The sequence below is a fragment of the Canis lupus genome, chromosome 25 (assembly GCF_048164855.1).
Source record: "Canis lupus baileyi chromosome 25, mCanLup2.hap1, whole genome shotgun sequence".
NCBI lineage: Eukaryota > Metazoa > Chordata > Mammalia > Carnivora > Canidae > Canis > Canis lupus.
Window position 1 is genome coordinate 45,861,255 of NC_132862.1, and position 26,994 is coordinate 45,888,248.

The 26,994-nt window shown below is 43.4% G+C and overlaps 1 protein-coding gene across 28 annotated transcripts in view; it reads right to left on the bottom strand.

Moving 5' to 3' along the window:
- Positions 1–26,994, bottom strand: part of MICAL3 (microtubule associated monooxygenase, calponin and LIM domain containing 3) — a 218,928-nt gene that overhangs the window by 86,785 nt on the left and 105,149 nt on the right. For 22 of the 28 annotated variants that reach the window (XR_012017918.1, XR_012017919.1, XM_072799684.1 and 19 more), the window contains 14 exons: positions 25,081–25,338; positions 24,579–24,694; positions 23,431–23,557; positions 22,379–22,475; positions 17,363–17,510; positions 14,872–15,068; positions 13,195–13,307; positions 13,043–13,105; positions 12,393–12,566; positions 10,716–10,799; positions 6,996–7,094; positions 5,147–5,203; positions 2,694–2,801; positions 170–277 (listed from right to left, as the gene is read on the bottom strand). Coding sequence is in view for 26 of the 28 variants with exons in the window: in XM_072799684.1 (XP_072655785.1) it covers positions 170–277; positions 2,694–2,801; positions 5,147–5,203; positions 6,996–7,094; positions 10,716–10,799; positions 12,393–12,566; positions 13,043–13,105; positions 13,195–13,307; positions 14,872–15,068; positions 17,363–17,510; positions 22,379–22,475; positions 23,431–23,557; positions 24,579–24,694; positions 25,081–25,338 (1,749 nt within the window). In the remaining 2 variants the exon portion in view is untranslated. The remainder of the gene's footprint in view (positions 1–169; positions 278–2,693; positions 2,802–5,146; positions 5,204–6,995; positions 7,095–10,715; positions 10,800–12,392; positions 12,567–13,042; positions 13,106–13,194; positions 13,308–14,871; positions 15,069–17,362; positions 17,511–22,378; positions 22,476–23,430; positions 23,558–24,578; positions 24,695–25,080; positions 25,339–26,994) is intronic. The other 6 variants (XM_072799709.1, XM_072799703.1, XM_072799702.1 and 3 more) reach the window with 2 other exon arrangements.

The following is a 26,994-nucleotide window of genomic DNA, read 5'->3' on the forward strand; positions in this document are numbered from 1 at the left end:
CCTAGAAATTCAGTTATAAAATTCAGACAATCTAAAAAACAAACAACAAAAACACTACCACATGGCATCTATTGGCTATGTATGTTACTAAGCTACTTAGAATTAACCAGGTTTATTTACCACAGCTGTGCTATATCTAGATAGACAGTGCCCTTAATACATCTCTTACCAGTTCCTTCTTGTCTAGAAGGGTTTTGGGCTGTTCTTTCCTTTGAAGCTGATTGGCTATCTGCTCAGCCAATGAGCTCACTCCGCCCGTGTACATCTTTATATACTTCTATAGGTTGGAGAGTATAAAATGACCAGAATGAAGGGAAATGAGAAGGAAAAAAATAAATAAATTAAGAAGACAGGGGAAAAAAATCTTTGAAAGGTATAAAATGAATACAAGGTGCATCAGCAAACCATGCTAACACAGTGCCCACAAGCAGGGAACCTTGGTGTTAAGAAAACAGGTGTCAATGTCCACACAGACGTACCAGCATTGGTGGGAACAACGGCTGCAGAATTATTAAATTCAGAAAAGGAGAACTTAGTCTTTTATATCTGTTTGGAATATATAGTTCAGGGAACTGGGAAGACAGGATGGATACAAATATAGAACAGACGAAGAAGGGCCCAGATCCTAGTGACTCAAATTCCATATAAAGAATTCAAGAGGAACAAGTCCTACCCAGACGGCAGACATCCAGATTAACAGCATGTTTCAAGTTGGGTCTGGGGAAAGCTTGGAAAGTTATTCTCTCATTTAAAAAGAAACCAAGTTCACTCCTGCAAGGCTGAGTCTCCACTTGGGCAAGGATCGCTAGTGATGATCACTTTCCTCCTATAAACGTTCGCTTATAACCCCAGGCATATGCGTCAAATATTCCTGAGCTTTACCTGGAAGAACTCCTTCTTGGCCCATTCTCCCCATTGATATTTACGTATTCTATTCAGGCTAAAACCTTCCAGACTAGGCTGGGCATCTTCAATATGGCTTCCCGGGACTAATGCCTGTAGCCATGCACACAAGGTGCTCAGTTTACTCTTGGGAAGTCAGAATGTGTTTTTAGGCCAGGAGAGATTATTTTTTCATAGGTTGAAAAAATGAAAAGAAAAAAAAAACCAACCAATTCAATCTTCTACCAATGCTGAAGCAGTAATAAGAAACTCTACCAAATTTCAACAGTAAGCCTTCCTGCTAGGCAGCCTAGCTTTGACCTGTCCTCGGGAAATGAGGTCAAAGTCCTGCTGGCAGTCCTTTAGAGACTCCACAGTCAGGACACTTAGTGTGTGTGACACCCCTCTCATAAACTATGTGGACTAAGACAGCTGCCTGCCAAGTTTGAGGAGTCCTCACTCTAAGACCAACTGAGAAACACACCAGGGCAGTTGTCTTGGGGATATGGTCTGAATGGACAACACACAAAGCCATGTGTAAGAGAATCTCTGGCCTGGGTGATGGCATGCCCTGGGCTGGGCAAACAAGAGAAGTACCCTGGGGGTGGAGCTAACTCCATGTGAACTCTGCTAGAATACCAGAAGTACAAATGAGCAAACAATCCTCGAGGTTTAGTTGGAACTGAGGAGTCAATTCTACTTTTCAATTTAAAATAAGGAGGCTTCCAAGGACTGGTGTCATTTGCTCATTAACTCCACAGCTTATACCCATTAGTAGTTGAGAAAAACAAGTGGCTCAAGATCTAAACCTTCTTTAGATTAGAGACATTAGTGAAGCTTACGCCTGAAACAGACACCAGGCGGAACAGAGCAGATTGTGTAACAGCCGACACCTAGGGTGCAGAAAATCACACTTTATTCTGCAGAAAGTGAGAGTGCAGGCCAGATGTCACACACGAGGCTGGGACGCCCAGCAAGCCCTAGGTCCTCACTGCTTAGCCAGGACCCTTTCCTCCCACCAGGAACCAGCATCCTCAGCAAACAGAGCCCAGGGCTGCCCATGTGTGAAGGCATCAGTTCTCAGCGATGTGGTAATATTGACAAGCATCCCCCCAAGAGCGGTGGAAACTCAAGTTCTATTTTTTCTGGCATGAAAAGCAGATGGTTTCCTTCTCCCCACTCTTAGGAAATAGTCTAAATGTAGCAATTGTTGGACTTCTACTTTTGCCACCAAACATGCGTATGCTTCCACACACGTACCACATAGATTGCTCAAGAACAGCAAACATAAACAAAAATGGTAAAGATCTGCCAATCGCTCTCTGAACTACTCTATAGCTGGATCAGTTCCATTGTAGGAAATAGCAGGGCTCATTCTTCAAATGATTACAATTCAAGGGGCACCCAGAATACTGCGTATTCACCACTCCATTTAAAAGGTTTAATGACATTATGGTTCGTATTTTGTAATACATATTAATATGAAGACATTTGGAATTTAAAAAGCTAGTGGCTGAAACAAGTTTCTTATTATTTGATGTAGTTGAAACATAATAAAAGTGGGCTTACTTGACAGAATTTGATGCAATGAGAGCTAGCAGCCTCTAACTTTGGTGTATGCCTATAGACCTCACATGCCAGATGTGTGCGCGCGTACACACACACACACACACACACACACACACGGACTCCCACAGACACAGGCCAAAGTTAAGAGCTCTGCAACCTCACTGGGCCACATGACATTTGTGCAGGTTAACTGAGGAAAGGCTGAAGAGGAAGGAGCTTTGTCATTTTCCACACTGTGCTACCTGTCGGAGGGAGTCAGAGGAGGGAGAGGCGGGGCGGTTGGAGGAGCGGAGACTAAGAGAAAGCTCCCACTGGTCAACAAAAAACCGACGAGAAGGTTCAGGTTCTGGCTACAAAATACAAGATGGAGAAAAAAAATCAAAGGAAATATTAAAGAAAAACTGACACACTGACCTGAATATGAGGAATTTGGGAGTTTGAGACCTTTATCTAAATAATAAATGAAGTAAAGAAATATTCTTAGTTCTCAAAAGCATGAATGGCTCACTTAAGGCTCCTATTTTGCTTTTCGCTCATTCTTGCCACATGTTTAGAGTGAAGCTCGCTCTGGAACTTGGTCACTGTAGTTGTGAGCCTCTCTCCTCTGAAAGTCTGGTCTTTTCTTGTTTGGCAGTTTTATTCAATCTACCCCAAATGGATCATGCTGCCAGCCAGGAGGTGGCAGAGGGCAGCAGTGCTGTCCTGCTCTCTCACACACACTCTCTGTACTCTGCAGAGCCACTCACTGGTTTCAGCTGAGACTTCTCTCCTGGGCAGGAGGAGATTCTATCACCTTACAAACAGTAAATGACAGAGATAGCAAATCTGGAGTGAAGCTTAACTCCTCTGTAAAGGTCAGAAATGTGGCTTTGCCTCTTCCTACTGCCAGTCCTCAGAGAAACTCTGCCTGCCAAGGAGCCAGCCAAATCCCAGCAATGATCAGGAGAAAAGGTCCCAGGTCCTCTGCAGACTGCATGCAGCATGTGTAGCAAAAAGAAGCTGGGATCTTCCATGGCCCATGCAGCCAGGAACTGCCCAGCCCCCAGAGAGGGAGAAGGGGGTTAAGAGCTCTGACAAGTAATAACTCCTTAGCTTCCTACCAGGTTCAGGGTGAAGCACTTGCAGGGTAGAGGGAAGAGGTACTGTCATAGTAAAAGAAGCCCTCTGTCCCTCTAGCTCCAAGCAGATCTGTTGCACCTCCAGGTCAGCCCCCCACTAACTTCACATTTTTAAGGGGTAGTGATGTGCAGTGTAACCACCCCTGCTCCAGACACTCAGTCAGCGCACTGGCCCTCAGCTCAGCATGTGGGGCAGGCTCAGAAACACAGGCCCAAGGGGGACATCTCTGTAAAAGAGAACCACCCACCAGAGAGAAACAAGACAGAAGGCTACTCCTCCAGAGATGGCAAAGCAGTGAAGCTAACGGAAAGACTGGGGGTGGGAGGTAAGGGAGCAGGTGAGTACACAGGCAAGATTACGGACTAGTGGAGAGAAAATCCTAGAAGAGAACATAAACAGTAACCCTTAAAAGTCTTCAGACAGGAACCCTGCAGTGAAGGACCTGGAAAGCAGCTCATTGGGAAAATGAAAGAGAGCTCCCTGCAAACCTTCTGGCTTTCTGAGCTCAAAATGCTACCTTTCTTTCTGGGCCCTGCAGCTCTAGATGTCCGAAAGTTTCTTCTGCCTATCTCTCCTTTTACTCATCACACTTCCCTCTGTTCCTTGCTTAGGCACCATTTCATTAAAAATCATCAGATCTGCATGCCCTGAAATGGAGGGCTTACCCTCCTCCATGAAAGTGCCTAGTTTTCCTACTGAGAGGAATACAGCCTGGGAAGAAGAAAGAGGCTGGGCACACATGGTGCTCGTGGGAGGAAGCAGTCTTGACAGAAGAGGAGACGGCAGAGCCAGGCTGTGCATGAGGAGAGGAAAAGGATGCCCCCTTGCCATCTCAGCTCAGTCTCTTCTCTCTGACCCAGCACCCACCTGCGTGTGGTCCCCGCAGCACATAGACCGCCCGCTTCTCACATGCTGATGGGGCCTAAGGAGATAGCACTAGCTTCCTTAGCTGTGACCAAATTTCTCAGCAAAAGCAGAAAGAGAGGTAAAAATAAAGAAAAAGTCCCACGTGAAAGTAACAGCGATGATTCTTCAGTCTTGTTGCAAAGCTGTACCCGCTCAGGGGCTATGTTTAAGGGTAACAGTAACAACAAAAAAGTTTCATAAAATAAGCAGGTTTTTAAAAAATGGGTATCTCTGCTATTTGTCAAATTATATGATGGCCAGGTGTAATCAGTACTTCCCCCTTCAGTTTTTCAGAAAAGAATAGCTACAGCTTTTTACTACGTACTGCCATCTTTGTCACTGCCTTCCTTCCTTTCCATTCTCTTCATACTGGAAAAATCCCCACACCCGTAAGAGTGTTTCTACCTCAAGATCCCTGAATGTCAAAAGACAGAAACAAATGCCACCTACTTACTGATCTGAATGCTGAGCAGATTAATGCTCTCCTGTGAATGCTATTTACACGGGCCAACGCAGTTAACAGCAAGAATCTTTGCTCTTGGCTGGGTGACAAGAGTGTGCACAAAGCAAGGGGAGCGGGGACCATCCCCACCTTCCCTCTGCCCCACCACCACAGCGTGCCCCGTCTGTTTGGCCCTCAAGCATCCCATGCCACAGTTCATGCTTTTACCCTCTCATGGTGGGGACTCTGCTTGCCACGGCTGTCAGCATCAAGATCCCTGTACGTCTGTTGGCAACAAAGTAGAAACTTAAGCTCCATCCAAATGTTCTATGTGGACCTACTAAGTGACAGTGCCAGAAATTCAGAATTCATTTCAACACATATCCCCCTGCCCCTGGCCGATCCCCTCCCCAGGTAACCACCATCCCATCTATATCACATTCCATGACCTCAGGACAACTCTTTCTGCAGCACTCTGTCCATCTGGCCTCCAGTGAGGTCAGCCACACAAATAGAGAACTACGGTTAGTATGAAAGTGGAACAAACTTATTTCTTTCACAAAGTGGCACAAGATCAGAGCTATTAAATGGAAGGCTTAATAGGAGAGGCCGATTAGGAGGGTGAAGCTTTCCATAACAAGCCATAAGAAAGGAAAGGTGGGGAGATGGAAACTGGCTGGAACGAATGCTGTTACCACAGTCCAGAGGAAGCTCCAGGGTGGGGAGTGGTCCCTGAACAGGAACACTGGACCAAAGTATTGTTTGTTAAAGGGAGAAGTGGACAACTACTGGAAGCATGTTCAGTCAAAAGACAGGAATGTGTATGCAGTAGGGCTGGAAATCCTGAAGACAGACACACGGCTGCCTCTACTGACCAGAGGAAGCCCCTCTCAGCAACCACGTGGGGGAAGGGAAGGCTACTCTTACCACTCTTTGCATGACTGCTGAGGATTCAACTTATGGCTGTGTGCTGTTGGAGAAACTAGTCCACAGCCTGCAATGGGTGGCCCATGAGCATACTGTCTCCACAGGTAGGATGAGGCCAGGGCTTGGGCTCAGGTCATACCATCCAGATTCAAGTCCTGGCCGCATTACTTACTGTGTGAACTTGTACAAAGTACTTGGCCTCCCACCCTTGGCCTCAGTCCTCTCATCTGTAAAACGGAGGTGGTAACCGTACTTGCTTTGTACGGTTATGGTGAGAACTGATTGAGATAACACACAAGAACTGAGAATCCCACCCAGATCTAAGTGTAATCACTAAATCTACAATGGCTCAGTTCTTAGACCCAGGCACAGTGGCGGGGGTGTCTTTAGCCATCAGGCACATTACTAGGGGTCACCTTTTAAGTAGGCTACCTTAGCTGAGAAAATGTCTTTCCACAGATCATGCCTTTAAAATTAGTATTTTATTGTATAGGGATATCCTACAAAGGTCAGTTTATATCCTATAGATATATTTTATGTAAGTATGCTTGTTGTCCTCTTTAATCACATCTATGGGCAACTGTTCTATAAAGCATTTTTCAAATGATCTGTCTGGAGTGTGAGAGGGGTAGACAGAAAGGATGGGTGTTTGCTGGCATAAGCTGGATCAGCAAGAGACAGGGCTCTCAAAATCAGAAGGAACAAAACTCATAAAGTGAGACCCTATAAAAGGCTTCCAAAAAGCCCCTCTTAATTTATCTCCTTGGGTAGCAAGACAAAAAGTGCCTGCTTTAAATGAGGTTCTAAAGAAATGTGTTGCTCTCCAGGGCTTTTGGACCTTGCATCTATCTGTGACAAATACAGTTTTAGTCTGTGTTTGCATACTTGTTTTCCTATAATATGGGACTAGATTAAACCAGCCAGGGTTTAAATGTATTATGTGCTATCCTGGGGTCTGACTGCAAATTGTTCATTTGTAGCAATAAGGTTGCTTCTGTGACAAATTCGTCCTTCCGATTTTTAATTGTTATCTCTGAAGAAGAGGTAATCCTGATTTGGTCTCTACTCTAGCCAGCTACATAGGCAGGCAGGCAGGCAGACAGGCAGGTGGGAAGACAGAAAGGACCACAGAGCATGCAAAGAAGATCACCTGCTGGCTGCGAGGTGCCCGACAGGGAGGTGGAGTAAGGGGAGGAGAGAGTGTGATCACTTTTTTGGGGCAGGTCCGAGAACGCTCCTTTTCCTGTTGCTTTTACACCAACAGACACAAACAGAGAGAACATTGGTAAAACAGGGGCCTCATTTAGGCTGGTTCTGGAAGGACTGAAGGGCATTGGCCAAAGCCATCCCTCCCATGTCTCTCTAGCCTCCAAGCAGTCACTGTATGGCCAGGGTGGACGGCTTGTTGAGGTCAACTGTGGGGCTCCAGGTCCTCCTTGCTCTATTTGGTAAGTATAGACCACAGGGGTCATCTCTGCAGCTGGCCCTGGGGTTAGAACTTGCAGTGTCACATTTTCTAAATTGCAGGGATCAAGGATATAGTCTGTGTTGGTTTTATCAGGGACGCTGAGGACAGGAGAAATGAGCTTGGATGTAAGTAGAAAGGGACACAGGCCCACCATCACGAGGGGTGGGTGGAGACCGCCTCCCAAGGGCTCAGTCACCCACCACCAGCAAAGCAGCCCTCCCCCCAAGGGCCAGCCCAGACAACACCCTGCCGTAGCTCCCCTCTGCTCAGCCCCCTCGATTACACTTATAAGGTTCTGGAAAGCTACCAAGGAGGTACAGGAAACAGAATACAAGAATCTAAGTACATCTGTCACTAACCAAATACCCTATATATATATCCATGGATTACTTCCCATTTTTCCCATGTCCATCGGATTCCCTTCTTGTGAATCTGTGATTTAGAGAACTCTTTGGTACTTAAGAAACGATTACTTATTGCTAGGCCAGAGGACTCCTCCATGTCCTTATGCCCAGGATGACCATGTGAGGCAGTACACAGGTCAAACCTGGGAGGGAGAAGAGGCTGTGGTGGGCGTGGGGCCAGTGTGTTCCAACCCAAGACAATTTCCTTCGAAACGAAGGCTGGTTAATGCACAGACTCTCCTGGCTGGACAAACTTCTGAGATCAAAAGGCAGGAGGGGAGGGAGGGATGAGCCAAAGTGTTTACACAGGAAGGTAAACAAAGAGAAGTCACTGGTAAGCAAAGTTGTTACTCATTTTCCCTCTTCCATACCATGACCTAAGTTAAAACTGATCCTGTGCCAACTCAGCCAACACGGCTGGGCTTGCCACACCCTCTGCCTCAATTCAAATCTCTTTAAGAAAAACAAGACATGAGTCACATAAGCTACTGCTGGTAAGCCCCTCATTCCTACAGGGAGATAAAGAAGTCCACAAGCAGGATGACTCAGAAGCAGAGGCCACTGGAGCACACCACCGGAGTTGCTCGGTCTCCACATTTTTGGAGCACCTGGCATTGCATGTCAGTGTTCCTTGAGAAGATAAATTTACAGGGCCAAGACTCACGATGCCAACCCTGATTCAGTGTTGAGGAAATAACACATGTAACTGTGAGCTATGGTTCTTTCACAGTCAAATAAATTTACAGTTCCCAAGCAGCCCTGGTGGCTTAGCGGTTTAGCGCTGCCTTCAGCCCGGGGCGTGATCCTGGAGACCCAGGATCGAGTCCCATGTCAGGCTCCCTGCATGGAGCCTGCTTCTCCCTCTGCCTATGTCTCTGCCTCTCTCTCTCTCTCTGTGTGTCTCTCATGAATAAATAAATAAATAAAATCTTTAAGAAAAAAATTTATAGGGATCCCTGGGTGGCGCAGCGGTTTAGCGCCTGCCTTTGGCCCGGGGCGCGATCCTGGAGACCCGGGATCGAATCCCACGTCAGGCTCCCTGTATGGAGCCTGCTTCTCCCTCTGCCTGTGTCTTTGCCTCTCTCTCCCTGTCTCTGTGTGACTATCATAAATAAAAAATAAAAAAAAAAAGAAAAAAATTTATAGTTCCCAACTCTCTGTGACAATGATCTAATAGGATTTTCATTGTTCATGGGGTTTTTCACTTACTAGGATCTACCCAGTCTTTCCAACTGCAATCTCTGGTGCCAACTCCATAGAACCCAGGTTTGACTTCAATGGCTCTACTCTGCTGCCTGGAGAGCTGAGTGATATTCTGCTTCTTTGACTGCGATCACAAATTACCCAGAGGACAACCTAGCTGTATGTCTCCACATAGCAGCCTGCACAAGGTTAGAGGCCATCAGCTGTTCCTAAATGGGACACACAAGCAGGCCCACCAACACCGATGCCCCTTTAGCACAGCGCCGTCGGGTGATGAGTGACATGCCAGTCTCCCCTGGGACAGAGGCCGTGGCTGAGCCAGACTCTTCAGGTCACACTTAGTACCCCTGAGACCTCCCAACAAGCCAACCCAAAGCTGCTCCAGGCACATGCCATTTAAAGTCATCTGTCCAAGCTCCTCCATGGGTTACAACTGGCTTGCCTTCCCCACTGCTCCTTTATGAACACTGTCAAAATCAAGAGTTTGGGGAATCTAGTTTAGAGTTCACTTTCTCCTTTAGCAGATCCTTAACCAAAAATTACCTTTCAAATCATACACTCCACCTAGACTTCAAGGCAAAGGGTAAAGAAGAAAATGGATTTTCCAATGAGTTTTATTTGTTTGTCTGTCTTCCACAAGACCTCCTCCAAGCACAGAGAAAGCAGCAGCTCGGCTTCTGTTGGGAGTCTGGACATTGCTCCCGAGCTTCCATCTCAGCCTCATGAGCCCTGCCTTTAATGTGGCGTTTTTTTTTTTAAATGTGGCGTTTTATTTAAAAGAGGTTAGAAAGGAAAATTTTGCCCTGAATATGATTCAAATAAAACCCACTTGCCACTCCCCAGCACCTCCCAGCAATAGCCTGCACTCTACAGTACAAGAAGAAATCAAGGGTCAGCTCACCTGACCTCTCAGAATCTTAGTCCCCGATGATACCAAACTGCAAGGCAGAGAATCCAGGCTGCACCCATGAGAGCAGAAACTTGCTCAACTCTGACTTGGGAGAAAATACAGTAGAGGCCCCAATCCTCCTGATGGATTTCCTATAATCAACCAGGTGCCATCCCTCTACCCACTTCTTTCTGTCCTATCCAATACTGCCTAGAAAGCAGCTTTCTAGGAGATCCTGTAAAAACTTTAGTGAAAATTTTCATGAGAGGTTGGTGGGGGGATGGAGTAACTGGGTGATGGGCACTATGGAGGACACAATGTGATGAGCACTGGGTGTTATACTCTATGTTGGCAAAATGAATTTAAATAAAAAAGGTTTTTTCAAGGAATATTTTAAATGGAGACAAACCACCAAGAAAATGCCCATGATCATCTTTGTCGAGGGTCTGAAACAAAAAATCATAGTTCAAGACAATTTCTTGGCTAATGTTTTCCTATTTAACATGAAAGGCTCCACTGCCCCAACTCTCAGCCTTGCTGAGTTCAGGATTCTCCCTCCTGAAGAGGACAGATGTAAGCAAAACACCAACCTGGGACAAAGGTTAAAACGGTAAAACCATAGAAGCTGAGGTACCTGAACAATGTCTCATGTAGCTTCAGCTAGTTTCAACACCAAATTACCACCTACTCTTTTAACTGATTTCTCAAATCCCAAGGAGTTAAACAAATCATGCAATACAATCAGCACCGTCTGTTACACTTTTCCCAGAGGTACTACTCAAATGAGTCCAGAAGCTACCTGTCCTTGGGAGCTAGGATTCCTTAGCATGGCTGGCTGAGAGGGATGAGCAGAGTGGAAGGCAGAGGGAAGCAGCACCCATTCTGGTCCCTGGGCAGCTCCTTTACCTGTTTCCACTGGGGGGTGGGAGCAGGGTGACCCTGCTCAGGTAGGCAGCAGGACGGCTGGCTGACCCCACGCTCTTGTGTCGGCTGTGACACACAGGCCAAGTATGGTTGGGGGACAGGACATGGAGACAAAACAAAATAAAATACATTAAGGTAAGAGAAGACACACAAAAGATACGGTAGACAGACACATCTATGAGCTGGGAGTGTGTGTGTGAGAGACACAGAATTAATCCTTAGAAAGTTACATTTACAAAAGAAACAAAATACTCCACCCCCTCCAAACCAAAAGCAAATGCACTAGGAAAAGCAAGGTAATCAGAAGGTGTAATTTTCACTAACTTCTTTCCTAACTCAAAGCTCTGAACCTAAACTACTAATTCTGGTCTGGAAAACTACTCTTTCTACTCAAAATGAGGAACACAACCTTCTCTTAGGGGCAAACTTGCTCCCATGGGGAGCATTCCCAGACCTCCTGAGACGGAGCAGATCCTGTGGTTGCCAGAGCTGCCAGGCAATGTCAGATGTCTATCAATGAATATTATTATTCCTCTCTATGAGCCATAATACATATGATTGGGGTGTAAAAATTAATAACCAAAGAAAGGCTAAATGTGAGAAGAAGTTAATTACGGCCAAACTCCAAGCAAAGTCAGTAACCCCATCTCACCCCTTGTCCTTAGAACAATGGCTGATATGTACAGAAGAGATGAAGAAAGAATAAAAGAATAAGAAGAATGGGCTCCCTTTCCCTTGGATGCTCTCTCAGGTCATTAGGGAGTTTTACAAGAAACTTTCTGTGTAAATCTCCAGATTTCAGCACCTCCTCTTAGAAGTCTCAATGACTCTCAGACAAGCAAGAGGAGAGACGAGATCTAACAAAGAAAAAAAAAAATCTAACAAAGACATCTCAAGTCAATGCCCCCACCTAGCACTCTCAGATTAGTATCCACAATGATCTCTTTAAAATGCTCATTAGCTCATTCTTACTCTAGTTCGAGGATAGCCTATGAGAACCATCAACAACACACAAAAGAAGATTTATCAAAAGAACATTTATTATCTCTGTACCTTATCATGAAAGATGAGCAACAATGAAAACACTCAACACTAGAAGAGTTAAGAAAAGCATGGTACACATACATATGGGAAGACGCCCGAGGAGTTGGGAACAAGGGAATATGCCCAAAGTCATGTGAACAAAGCAGAACAGAAAGTATATATTATGAATGACCTCAACTATGAAAACAAAGATGCACTGGAAAAAAGACTAGAAAGAAATATAACAAAATGTTAGCAGAATTAGAGGTGCCTTGATTGCCTTTATTATTCTCTCCAGCATTTTCCTCAGTAAACATCTACCTCTTTTATAATTCAAATGTCTGCATGCAAACATAGAAGCGTGTATAGATAGATCTAAAACTTTAAAATCCTTCTGAAATTTTGCCACAGACACCTAAGACCTGAATGGTGAGGATGAAGCAGTGCTGAAAGCAGAGGAGCTTATAAAATGCTTTTCTCTGCCACAGTCAGACGAGGAGAGAAGCAGATGTTAGTCTTTGAGGCACCAGGGCTTGGCTGAGACACATCCCACCCCAACTCATCTGACTAAGAAGGTCCCTCCTTCCTATGTGGACAGACTTGGCGTGGGTGGGTGAGACACAAAGTGGGCCTTACCTGTCTCCTCATGCCAGTGGACTGGGGGGGTGCATTCTCTTCAAATTTGGCCAGCAGCTGGGTTGCCATGTACTTCACTTTGTTCTGATTGCCGAGGGCCACATCCATCCTCCTGTCTGTCAGAGTGCTCACCAGTGTGGGCCTTCCTCCTCTGTAGCCCCGGGGTGCTTCCTCCTGATGAAAGGTGAACCGGTGGGCTCCGTTAGAGAAGCCCCCTGCCAACACCCTTCCCTCAAAGAAGTAGTGCAGCCAGTGCTTTGCATGGCGGCTGGTACTTTTGCTTTAGGTTAAGCCTAATAGCTCTCTTCAGGGTTCTAATCTCAAGATGCAGTCATCAAGACTTTGTGCATGGGGCAGTATAAAGAGGTACTTGGACTTGGGCTAGTGTGGTCATTCGTCAGGAAAGCCACCACCCTCAGCCAAAGGCATAATTCTAAAGAGAGGAAAGCACTGGTACACATGTGTGTGATCCCTTGGATGCTCTCCAAAACATTAAACAAAGGCAACAACCCACTGAAAAGCATCTGCCCACAAAAATTCTCATAAAAACTGTATATGAAAAGGTCTTGCAATACCAATTTGGAAATTAATTTAAGCCAGAAAAGAGCAATTCGGTATGACCATTCTAGCAAATCCCAGATGATTCTTACCTCTTCTGACTGACTGGTCTTTCTCCTCTTTCCAGCACCATCCAAGTCCTTTTCCTTTTTATCCTATACCAAGAGAGGAGGGAGACTGCATTATCCTTGTCACTATACCTCATCTTTAGGTTTGCAGCAGGTCAAAAACCTCTTCCATTTACCTTGGGAGAACGCTTCCGAGAGATGGTCTGCCCAAGTTTGCTGAGGAAGGAGATGGGTGATTTGGTGCTGGCTATAAGAACTGCTTTCTCCTCAGCATTCAGGTCCAGGGCATCTGTGAAAGGGAAGCAGTGTCTGAGCACAGCCCTGGAGGGGACTTCAAAGTACTGAGCAGAACTATTCTCCTTGCAGGTGGCTCACAGAACCTCAGAAAACTCTATAGGTTCATCTGTTCTGACAAAAGCATGAGGAACTCAGCAGGAAATTCCACCAAGAAAACATAAACTAAGGTCTGGATACTGAGCTTTCTCTTTTCCAGCCATGTTAATAGAACCAACTCTTTTTTCCAATCCACTTCAGTCACAAAACTCCACTTTTGCTTTGCAAAAGTTGGAACTTGCCTATGGTTGTTAGTTACAGCAGACTGCTAAAACCTCCCTTTGTGATAAAAATTTTCAGGCAGAGGGAGAAAGGGAGGAGGGGTATATGGCTCAAGGTCACTGGCTTTGATTATGTAGATCCCATGTACTTAGGTGCACGCAAAGGGAAGGCTCTCCCTAAACAGGTATATTGATGTTAGAGTTCTGGGTTCCTATTGTAAAAAGTGCACATCTGATCAGAAAAAGCCATGGACATCTGTAAGAGTACATGGGCTGGAAGACATTGTAGAGCCATAAACTCTTTGGATTCTAACGTTTTATTAGTAACAATAGTAATTTTAAAAGTAATTGAAACTAATAATATATTGCTGATATTAAGTACTTCTATTTGCCAAACATTCTCCTTAGCAGATCACGTTTTATGTTATACATACATAAAATCCAGTTTATGGATACGGAATCTGAGGCATGGGGAAATTTAGTAATGTGTCTAAGGTCAAACAGGTGGAAGCACTGGGAAGTGAACCCAGTTTGGTACCATGGTCAACACTGTAAAGCATTATACTATATTTACTCCAATAGACAATAAATGACAACAGGAATATTTTTTTGTGTGTGTGCACTCTGGTAAACTGAGGCAGCAGCAGGCAGAGGGCCAAAGACTTTGAAAAACACTAACAGGTTGGCGAAGAGAGAGAAGCTAGATAAGGAACAGTTACAGAAGAAAGAAAATGAAGAGAGATTGTCAAGAAAAAGGACATAGTTCCGTAGTGCTGAATAATGTAGAAAAGCCAAGTACATGAGAGATGCAAAGTGAGAAAATACAGATGTGGAGATTCTTCATGACTGTGGAGAACAGCTTTGGCAGAGCAGTGAAAACAGAAGCCGGCTGCAACATGTTACAAACTTTAGGCCTTAGGAGGTGGAGGCCTTAAGTACAAACCACTTTTTCAAAAAAGTTTGGTTCTGATAGAAAGGGTGTGAGGAAGTAGTAGAGTCAAGGAAAACATTTTGCATAGAAACAATCTTTGCATGTTTATAGATTTAGTGAGAAAGATTTGGGAAAAGAAAGAATGGCTGAGAACATACTAGTAGAGAAGGAAAAAATAACGGAGCAAAGTTTCAGGGACTTACCTGCACAGCCAACCAGGTTTCCAACAGACAACCAACAGATTAAGTAAGAGCAGGTTTGCTTTTGCAAGTACCGATGTAGGATATGGTGAGAGGGAAAGAAAGAAAGGCCAGGCACCAACAGACAAGAAATGGAGGACTTCCATACCAGTGCCTGCCAGCCCTTACCGCTGGAGGGGAGTGAGTCCTTGAACATCTCGTAGAACTGAGTCAGGTACATCACCATAGACAGTTTGTCAGGCTCCCCCACCGAGGCCATTTCTTTGCCTGTCATGATGGGAGAGATGCCCAGTTCCTTCTCGGCAATATCAAAGGCCAGCTGGTTATTCTTCTCCACATTTTGCTCATCCAAAGAATCAAAATCTCTAAGAAACAGAATGAGAAAAACATATCAAGAAGGGATGCTTGTCCTCACCCCAGAAAACACAGTATCGATGGACTCATCATCATTTCTTAATCTTTCACCTAAAATCCAGGTGCAGGTGTCTCACCACAATCTGAGGGCCAACCTGTTCATCTCACAGTTTAGTCTCCTTCCTTTCACTAAGAAAATGCATATCATTCGCAAGAAGAAATGATTAAAGATATACCCAGAAAGGAAAAAAGAGGGGAAAAGTTGAAGAACTATTCTCAGTATTCCTGGTAACATAAATTTCTTACTAAAAGGTAAGCTCAAGACTAGGAACTAAATATCTTTAATACATGTTCCCTTGGGGCAGCCCTGGTGGCCCAGCGGTTTAGCGCCGCCTTCAGCCCGGAGTGTGATCCTGGAGACCTGGGATAGAGTCCTACGTCAGGCTCCCTGCATGGAGCCTGCTTCTCCCTTTGCCCGTGTCTATGCCTCTCTCTCTGTGTGTCTGTCATGAATAAATAAATAAAAACTTAAAAAAAAAAAGTGTTCCCTTGTACCTTGTATGTGATCTGTACCTATTAAACTAGTGCTCAGTAATGATAAGTATCCTATCTGGATCAGACTGCTTCTAAAGGCCTAGGACTTCACTTGCTGTGCCATCACAGACGAACTGTTATCACTAAACTGCACTAAATCAGCTTTGGTAAATCTAATTCAGCCTTCTCAGGGAAATTCTAAAATCTTCCTCAAAGGATTTTTCTACTGCTAATGTTCTTGAGTTTTCCCAAGTATTTAGATTAACAACCACTTCCCCCTGGGCTCAGGCTTCTTATCATTCAATCAAATCAAGACTGATAGCATTTGGCTCAGGCTTCTTATCATTCAATCAAGTCAAGACTGATAGCATTCTTTTTTCAGAGGTGATTTCGGATATTAGGCAGGCCTTATTTTGTGTTAACGTACTACTGACTCTATAGCAAGTTTTTCATTTTTCTAAATGCCTTTTCTCTATGCAAGAAGCCTATTAAACCATGGAGGCCTCATCCTGAATGAAGTCATTGTATTCTAAACAGTGTCAAATTACCTCCTCACTACTTACACAAAACTTCCCTAGACCTTCAGTAGGTGGCCTTTGCCCGTTCTAACAGGAGTGTGTTCCCTCCCTCTACCACTCTCCACCTCACCTGCTGGGTTCCCTTCCGCTACGTCAGCCTCCATCTCCTTTTTTTTACTGCCTTCCCTTTGGAAGAGAGAGGATTCATTTGGTCTTCTAAGGCATTCCAGTGCTATTTATCACCATCCTTCCTCTTCCTCTTAAGTCCTTTCTTGGTGGGGGTGCAAAAGCCCTACTTTCACTTGCTATTTACCAACCTCTCCATTAGCTAAGGGACAGGAGCACTGGAGGTCACTTATCCTTATCCAAACAAATCAGAAATTCCCATTCCTGAACCACACTGTATAAGACTATTTCTACTACCTCTTGCCTCATTAATTTATAACCTAATATAAAGAGGAACTATGTTTCTTAGGTTTCCTTAAGCAATCATTAAAGCAAATGCACAAAATTTGGGTCCTAATGATAAAAGGATAGGCAGCCAAAATAATTCAACAGGCTCTGCTTCTTGTTTGGCTTCCATGGTAATGAATGCCTATGGGGGAAATCTGAGTGCGCTGGCCACTGCAGTTGACCTGGGGTCATCCTATTGCAATGATTCTGCATTTAGGTGAATAAAGAATGGCCAAAAGAGGAGGCCAAAAGAATGGCCACTGATGTAAGTGAGTAAAGAGGCCTGAACCTTGTGGGCTTGGGCAGAGTATATTTGCAAAAAGTCTAATTCTTAACAGAGAATACCAAAGAACCACGTAAGTATACCAAGAATCCAGTAAGTATTCATTATTTTCTGTTTTGTTGGTAGTGACACATTTGCTTTAGCCAGCCAAATGTTTTAGTGAGTTTTTCCTTATAACCAACAGCATCTGAGAGACCTCCCGCCAAAGCGAAGAAAAGTTCAGCCTGGGGCCAAAGAACAGAGTTTTCCTTTGTGTAATGTTAATGGACCCAGGTGGGCGTTAAAACTAGTTTCTGACTTTCTGAGCGCTGTGATTTTTAAAACCTCAGCTGGATTCAGCTATATGATGCTTGACACATAGTTTTAAATATAATTATAATGAAATTAATCACTGCCTTCTAGAAAAAGTATCTTGCAGTGTATTTCATTCTAGAAAAAAAATACAAAATTTGACTATTAGATAGCAAAATACTCTGAGGTCCTAAGAGAATACAAAATGAAAGTTGTCACAACTTACATCAAATCAGGGCGGTATCTATGGATGATCGCACATAAGGCCAGTCCACTTTTCCAAGACATAGTAAGATCTGTCACATTTACCCCTGCATAGCCATCTGTCTGCCTTTGGCACCAACCCAGCAGTTTGCTTGAACGAGCTACAGACTCTGAAACAACAAAAAAATGATCAGAGGTGTGGTCACCTGGTAGCATTGATGTAGGATCCTTCCTCTTTGTAGTACACATATCCAGTCTGAAAAATTACTAAAGGTAAGAACAAAATAATTGTCACGGTTTTTCAAAAGTAAAAAGCAGACTCCCTGCGATGAGCCTGCTTCTCCCTCTGCCTGTGTCTCATGAATACATAGATAAAATCTTAAAAAAAAAAAAAAGTAAATAGCTATGTAAGTGGTATCATGATAGTGGAATTTTAGGTAGATAAGAAACTACCTACAAATTTACCCAGACTCTGATGTCAAAACTAGCCCCTCTAACAGAATAAGTCACAAGAGGGGCAATCTGGATATGCTCATGCTAAAGCTCAGTGTCCCTACAGCACTTTTGGATACTGATTTAGATGGATGAGCGCCATCTACTGAGCTGTCACCCTCACTTCCAGAAGGTCTAAGACTTCCCTGGAGAGGTATTTGGCAGCTAGCTGAGGAAGCTCTTTCCCTTCAAAGTAAGGAGGAGGAGTAGAGCAAAAAAGAGTCCATTCTTTTAGCTAACTGAATTAAAATATATATATATATATCTCCCCTCCTCCCAAACAAAAGAATATATTCTCTTTAGCAACACATTAAAGCAATAGCAAGCAAAGCCCACTCTTACATGTTCCATGTATAGAGCCAATTTACCAAGTGAAGGAACTCTGTAGGATTACATTGGCAAGGCCAAGGACCCCAGACCAGAACAATCTCCCAGGCCAGGATTGGCACTCTATATTAAAAATGATAACATCTTGAGAAAATGAATACATAAATACATATGCTTGGATGTTTTCCAGTTCACTGCTATGTCTTCTAAAACACGAAGGGCCTTTCTAAAGGTCCATTTTACTTAGACTCCGAATAGCCAGAGGAATATTGAAAGAGAAACCCAATGCCGGGGGCATCACAATGCTGGATTTCAAGCTGTACCACAAAGCTGTGATCAAGACAATGTGGTACTGGCACAAAAAGACACACAGATCAAGGGAACAGAATAGAGAACCCAGAGATGGACCCTCAACTCTATGGTCAACTAATATTCAACAAAACAGGAAAGACTATCCAAGAGGAGAAAAAGACAGTCTCTTCAACTAATGGTGTTGGGAAAATTGGACAGCCATGTGCAGAAGAATGAAATGGGACCACTCCATTAGACCAGACACAAAGATAAACTCAAAATGGTTGAAAGATCTAGATGTGAGACAAGAATCCATCAAAATCCTAGAGGAGAACATAGGCAACACCCTTTTTGAACTTAGCCACAGTAAATTCTTGCAAGATACATCTATGGGGATCCCTGGGTGGCGCAGCGGTTTAGCGCCTGCCTTTGGCCCAGGGCGCGATCCTGGAGACCCAGGATCGAATCCCACATCGGGCTCCCGGTGCATGGAGCCTGCTTCTCCCTCTGCCTGTGTCTCTGCCTCTCTCTCTCACTGTGTGCCTATCATAAATAAATAATTAAAAAAATTAAAAAAAAAAAAGATACATCTATGAAGGCAAGGGAAATAAAAGCAAAAATGAACTATTGGGACTAATCAGGATAAAAAGCTTCTGCACAGCAAATGAAACAGTCAACAAAACTAAAAGACAACCTACAGAATGGGAGAAGATATTTACAAATGATGTATCAGATAAAGGGCTAGTATCCAAGATCTATAAAGAACTTATCAAACTCAACACCCAAGAAACAAACAATCCAGTCATGAAATGGGCAGAAGACATGAACAGGAATTTCACCAAAGAAGACCTACACATGGCCAACAAGCACATGAGAAAATATTCTGCATCACTTGCCATCAAGGGAAATACAAATCAAAACCACAATGAGATCCCACCTCACACCAGTGAGAATGGGGAAAATTAACAAGACAGGAAACAACAAATGTTGGAGAGGATGTGGAAAAAAAGGAACCCTCTTGCACTGTTGGTGGGAATGTGAACTGGTGCAGCCACTCTGGGAAACTGTGTGGAGGTTCCTCAAAGAGTTAAAAATAGACCTGCCCTACGACCCAACAATTGCACTGCTGGGGATTTACCCCAAAGATACAGATGCAGTGAAACGCCGGGACATATGCATTCCAATGTTTATAGCAGCAATGTCCACAATAGCCAAACTGTGGAAGGAGCCATGATGTCCTTTGACAGATGAATGGATAAAGAAGATGTGGTCTCTATATACAATGGAATATTACTCAGTCATTAGAAATGACAAATACCCACCATTTGCTTCGACATGGATGGAACTGGAGGGTATTATGCTGAGTGAAGTAAGTCAACTGGAGAAGGACAATCATCATATGGTTTCAGTCATACATGGAATATAAGAAACAGTGCAAGGGACCATAGGGAAAGGAGGGGAACTGAGTGGGGAAAAAAATCAAACCATGAGAGACTCCTAACTCTGGGAAACGGGAAACAAAGAAAGGGTTGCAGAAGGGGAGGAGGGTGGGGCATGGGGTAACTGAGTATGCTGGCAAATTGAATTTATTTTTAAGATTTTATTCATTTATTCATGAGAGACACACAGAGAGAAGCAGAGACATAGGCAGAGGGAGAAGCAGGCTCTCTGTGGGGAGCTCAATGTGGGACCCTGGGATCATGCCTTGAGCCAAAGGCAGATGCTCAAACACTGTGTCACCCAAGCATCCTGGCAAATTGAATTTATATAAAATATTAAAAAAGAAAAATTAGGAATAAGAAAAAAAAAGTCCATTTTTCTTAACTGCATCAGAGGAGCTCTGATATGGAGCATTTATTAATTTTTTTAAATTTTTATTTATTTATGATAGTCACACACAGAGAGAGAGAGAGAGAGAGAGAGAGAGGCAGAGACATAGGCGGAGGGAGAAGCAGGCTCCATGCACCAGGAGTCCGACGTGGGATTCGATCCCGGGTCTCCAGGATCGCGCCCTGGGCCAAAGGCAGGCACTAAACGCTGCGCCACCCAGGGATCCCCTGATATGGAGCATTTAGAAGAATCTGTGAACTCCTATTTGTGTCCAAGAACGTCTGTTCTCTTACCTATGGCAGCTGGATATACCTAACCCCGTAGGAAGTCATTTAGTGATTTGGGAACATAACAAGATAAAAACTACATAAAAATCCTGTTTCATTTAAGTCTTTCAGTGAAAATGTATTCTAAAACTACACAGAGAAACACTCCTGGTGTTATCATCATAAATAAGAAATTTACTTTATTCAGATGTCTCCCCAGTCTCTATATCCAACAATCCAATATATACTGGGCAACTTCAATATTCCAGGCTCTAAAATGACAGTGACAAAGGTGATACCGTCTGCTCTCAAGTAGATGACACCAGAGAGGAGAAATATAAAAATGTCCCCAACTGCTTGTTGGTTGTAAAATCTACCTTGATATTCTAATAACATGTCAAACTCAAAACAGACTCAAATCAGGGAGCCTGGGAGACTAAATCGGTTAAGTGTCTATTTTTGGCCCTCAGGTCATGATTCCAGTATCCTGGGATCAGGCCCACATCAGAGTCCTCACTTGGCAGGGAACCTGCTTCTCCCTCTCTCTGCCGCTCCTCCTGCTTGTACTATCTCTCTCTGTCAAATAAAGAAAGAAAATCTTTAAACATAAAGACAAAAAAATAGATTCAAACCTTCTCATCCTCCCATTCCTTGTCCAAACTGATGGCAGCACCATCTGCAACCATCTCTTGACTCATGCAACCAAACTACCGATGCCTATTGAATCTGGCTCTTTAATATACTCTTTCCCATGTTTAATAATGACAATGACATTGACAATTAATAATGACAAAATGGCTGCCATTTGTGATCACCCACCATATACCAGACATTGTAATAAATACTCTATATGCCACAGAATCCTTATGACTGTAGTGCAAAGTATGCCCATTTCACAGACAAGGAGACCAAAGTTCACACATGCAAAATAACCTATTCTGGCCCTCATACTTCACAAATGGCAACGCCTGGACTGGGCCACAAAGTCAGTTGTTCTCACCATGCTACATTACCTTGTCCAACCTCAACATCAGTATCCTGTTTAGGCCTTCACCACCGTTAGCCTGACTGCTACAGGGTATTTCTAACTAGCGGTCCTGCCTCTGGGATTTCCCTTCTCCATCCCATCTTACATGTAGCTATCCAGGTATATTCATGTTGTTCTCCTTTTAAAAATACCTACAGGGGCCCTTCAAGGTACACAAAATGTGGAATGGCTTTTATCTCTATAGCTGTATCCTGGCAATGTAGTACTCATCTAAAATACCACTGCTTTTTCATAAAGCCTCCCCCAGAAACCTTAGCTGGTATGTGTGCACTCACTTTCTAACAGCATTTTTTTTTTTAAAGATTTTATTTATTTATTCATGAGAGACACAGAGAGAAAGAGGCAGAGACATAGGCAGAGGAAGAGGTAGGCTCCATGCAGGGAGCCTGATGTGGGACCTGACCCTGGGACTCCAGGATCACACCCTGGGCCGAAGGCAGATGCTTAACTGCTGAGGCACCCAGGCATCCCTCTAACAGCACTTTTATCTGATTTCTCCTTATATGCTCCTAAAACCTTAGATTGAGGGTTCTGCCTTGACATTACTGACATTTCTGGCTGAGTAATTCTATGTTGGGGGAGCTGATTTGTGCACTCAGCACCCTCCCCTGGTCCTGACAATCAAAATGTCTCCAAACACTACCACATGTGCCCCTGGAGGCAAAATCGGCTCCAGCTGAGAACCGCGGCCTTACACATTACTGTGCACACTAACAGCTCAATGAGTAAGTATGGACTTCTTGAGTAGGTTACTCGCATTTAAAAGGTCATTACCAGAACTTACCATTGCGAGTCAACTTTGGGGTAGTTCGGGAGTTCACCAGGTTCTCCATTTCCAGATGAATATCTCTTGTTTCTCCAGTATTGTATAAATGGCGCACCTGGTAGAAAGTTAAGTTGTAAAATCAAACACCACAAAATAAGTTCCCACCTGAGAGCAAAATGAAAGACTAAGAAAGTAGGCTAGGCAAAATTCAGAAAAAAGTTATGACAATGACCTTCAAATTCTTTCTGGAATGTGGTGGGGTTACATATAAACCAATATATGTTAGTGTAAAAAGTTGTGCTAAAAACTAGCTACTCGGCCAAGTAGGACCCTCTGATAGTCATTACTGGACTATTCATACTGCCCACTGACAGCAAGACTCACCGGCCCCCTTATATATAAGTATATAGAGGGCTTAAACCCATAAACCTCAGGTAGAAAGTGAATAAAGAATTACACAAGTACACAGGCAAATATGTTGAATGGGCTGCTTTCCAAAAATTGTTGGACTCTTTGGGATTATTGAGCTTTGTCAAATGTCATTCTCAATGACAAGGCGTTAGACACTATGAAAAGGAACTTAGTAGCACAACAAAACTGACCAACAGTATCTTACTTGCAGAGTATCCTAACTTTCAAAATTTCTTCAAGTGTACAATTTCCTCACAGTGGTCCTGTGAATAGCAGGACTATTATCTCCACTTCATAAATGAAGAAACTGCCGCTGTCCCAAGTGATTGGTGGCAATAATGCAAGTGCAAGTCACATTTCCCAGATAATGAACAGGTGTTCTCTCCCCTACAACATGCAACCTGAATTAGGAAGCACTGGATAAAATCCTCAATCCATTGTTTCTGTCACATATGACCTTCTGGCAAGTTATTCAACAACTCCCACTCTGAGTTGCTCGATCTGTTGATGGAAAGTGCTATCTATTTTCGCCATTCCAGGGCACATCTACTTGGATTAGGAAAGAAGTACGTGTATACGGTGCTAACAGACACATTTCAATGTTTCAAAGGTCTGATCTGTCCTGAAAATGGGCCCAGATGTAGGTAACTGGCTCTTACCTGGCTTGGGCGGAGGAAGTTGATGTTAATATTGGGATATCTGGTGACAGGGTCTATGCTGTATTGGCTGAAGTTTTTACTCACATTCTCAGGGGTAGTCTGAGGCAGCAACCTATAAATGCTTTCCCTGCAAGAACATACAACTATTTACTCAGAGCAGTGACAAGCACCATACACATCTTCCTCTCCTTTGATAATATTCGCATTTTTTTGACAGTGTCCCGAATAATCTGAAGGATATGACAAATCCTCATCCTTGACCACTTTCCTCCAACCTATGTCAGCCCCTGCTCCCATTCGTACCATGCCAGGGATTCCACAGGCCCTGGACTGGTTAAGTACTAGTAGCAAAAGCAAGTACACTGTGGTGGGCTAGGATACAAAGCCTGATTCTAATTTAAAAGGCAACTGATTTACTGTTTTGTTTTTTCAAGTAGGCCAGTTTATAATTTTTAAGAAAATCACGGATGGAAAAACAACCTGCCACCAAACTTGCCGAGTACCTTAGGTAACGGACTTAAATGCTATCAACCACCAGCTGTACCCAGGAAATCTTTTATTTCTCTAGTCCTTCCAGTTAAGGCATTTGTTCTTTATTAACAAACAAATCCTAAGATTCTTACCTCTTTTGCAATGATCTGCTTCAACATATGACATTTGGTATTTGAGAAATGTTTACAAGCAGCTTGGGATTTTCTTTTGAATTCAAAGTCACTTTTTCTTTCTTTTCTTATATTCCTATGTCCCCTGCTACTACACTGATTTCATTAGTATAAGTCTTTCCGCTTTAAGGACAAGAAAATTTAATGTAGTAGGTTTTTATATACTTGTTCATGTGACTGTCATAAAGGAATCAGATACTGTCCTTTAATGGAATTCAAAGATTCAGATGCCATTCTCAGTGACAAATTAAATTTGGAAAGAAAGAAAAGAAGAGCACATAAATTAGATAATCTTTACATATCTATGATTTTATAAATATCTTGCCTTTCTTCTCTTAAATGCAAAAACATCTTTAATTAAGAAAGGAAAAGAGAGAGAGAGAGAGAGAGACATTGAAGGAAGAAAATCTGTACTCTGCCTGAGGAACAAACCACTCATCATTCCCAGTTTTCTCATGGAAGGGACCCCTGGCTGCTTTCCATTACCTCTCGGCCAAGACTTCCAAGGGGCTTGTTCCGAGAGACCAACTTCGTACCATCCAGGCTGAGTCCATAGCAGCCAGAAACCCCCGGGCTATTCCTGTTCCCATTGGCCAAAATGGCTATGAAAGAGAGAGAAAACAAGGAATAAAAATAAATTACCTTTAAAAGTGAGAAACTAAAAAAAAAAAAAAAAAAAAAAAGGTGAGAAACTAAACTAAGAAACAAAGAGTTTGCTGTTGATGGTACTTTTTGGTAAGTGCTCAGATACTGGGCTCTCCCACTTCATAAACTGGTAGAGGAGCAGATCACAAAAGCTGCAGAGCTTCTATCTATACTTAGAAACTTCCCTACTTCCTGGTATATCAGTGTTGTGGATGTGGATACTCACTCAACAACCTGGTATACTCACTCACTTGACAACCCGGTATATTCACGTTTGTTCTTAATCACTATTGCTTCCTTACTATTGCTCCGACTACAAACCACTGCCGTCCTTACTACTCACCTCCAGGAGGCTGTCCCCTACCAGGGCCACTAGTAACTGGTGTCCATTCTGCTCCCGCACCAGGGCAGCGTTCTCAGAGGCGTACATACAGGTGAAGTCAAACATGGCCACATCAGGCTGCCCATAGTGATTGATGGCAAAATCCAGAGATGGCAGCTGCTGCTGAGTGGAGAAGTCGGCCGCCTCCCTGGCATAGTTGAGCAGAGCCTCTTGGTCCACGTTTTCCCGGGAAAGCAAGAGCTCTGTGTCGGCATAGTCCTGTCTCCAGAGAGAGAAGGTTGAAGGAAAAGCCTCACGAGAGCCACACTACACAGGTCAGATATAAGCTAGTCTCATAGTCTTTACCTCCTTCCAGCAGTGATTTCATATTCCAAAATAAGTCTTTTACACAAATTACAGAGAAAAGGGGGAGGCTATTTCTTTAAATTATTTATTTTTCTAAAAAAGATTTATTTATTTACTTATTTGAGAGAAAGAGTGCACACGATGGGGAGGGTAGAGGAAGAGGGAGAAGCAGGCTCCCAGCTGAGCGGATGAGCAGGAAGCCAGATGCAGGGCTTGATCCCAGGACCTTCAGATCACTACCTGAAGCTGAAGGCAGACACTTAACCCACTGAGCCACTAGGCACACCCCACTTTTAAAAGATTTACTTATTTGAGAATGAGAGAGAGAGAGAGAGAGAGAACACGCGAATGAGCATGGAGGGCGGAAGAAAGAGGGAGAGAGAATCCCAAGCAGACTCCCTGCTGAGCATGGAGCCCGACGACCCCGGGTGACCCTGAGATCATAACCTGAGCCGAAATCAACGCTCAACTAACTGAGCCATCCAGATGCCCCATGGAGGAGGCTGTTTCTAAAAGAACACAGGCTTTGCCGCCTGGTGTTTCCACTTACTTGGAGCAAGTCATATTTCTTTGATCTTGCCTAATCCATCTCATGGAGTTGTTTTGAATACCAAATAAAATAATTTATGTGATGGTACTTTCTAAACTGAAAACGTATTTTATAATTTATGTTATTATTGGCGATCGTTATCTTCTGGGTAGCAAATAGCTTTTGGCAAGTAGGACCACCGGAAATGCTCGGCATTGTATAATTCATCAAACCCAAAGGAAGTACCCACAATCTCCAGTGCCAAAAAGATGTGAGGTGGGAGCAACCACAGTCCAGGGGGCTGGGAAGAATATATTGAAAATGAAACAGAGGTTTTCAGAATAATTCATAAGATTCTGAAAGACTTCATAGAAACCCACCAACAAAGAAAACAATGCTGAGAGGAAAAAGGGTTTTCTATATATAGGCCTGAAAAACTCCTTTTCTGTTCTGGAGATTCCTGGCTAACTGAACCACATCTTTATTCTCCTAAAGTGGGGCCTAAGGTTTATTTCCAAGTGTTTCTGATGGTACTTTGAGCTACCATTACAAGATGTTAGTGGTCAAAACACAAATACTCAAGCTGGTCCTTGAAACAGTGTTTATTCAACACTGAATAACCACAACTGGGTTTGTCTTTAGCAGCACACATAGAAACAGGGCTCCTGCCCTCAAAAAAAAAAGAAAAGAAAAAAGAAAAGAAAAAAAAACAAATCAAAAGTAAAAGCAAATCAAGTCTTGGCATCCTAGATTGTCCCTCCATATAGCCATGCCTTGGAGATACTGCAGGTTCAGTTCCAGACCACCATAATCAAGTGAATGTTGGAATATGGCGAGTCAAATGGATTTTGGTTTCCCAGTACATATAAGTTAACATTTATACTATGCTATAGTCTGAAATGCTACAAGAATTACCAGAGTATGACACAGAGACACGAAATGAATAAATGCTGTTGGAAGATGGCACCAATAGACTTGACCAGTACAAGGCTGCCACAAACTTTCAGTTTTGTAAAAAAATAAAATAAAAAACAAAGCAA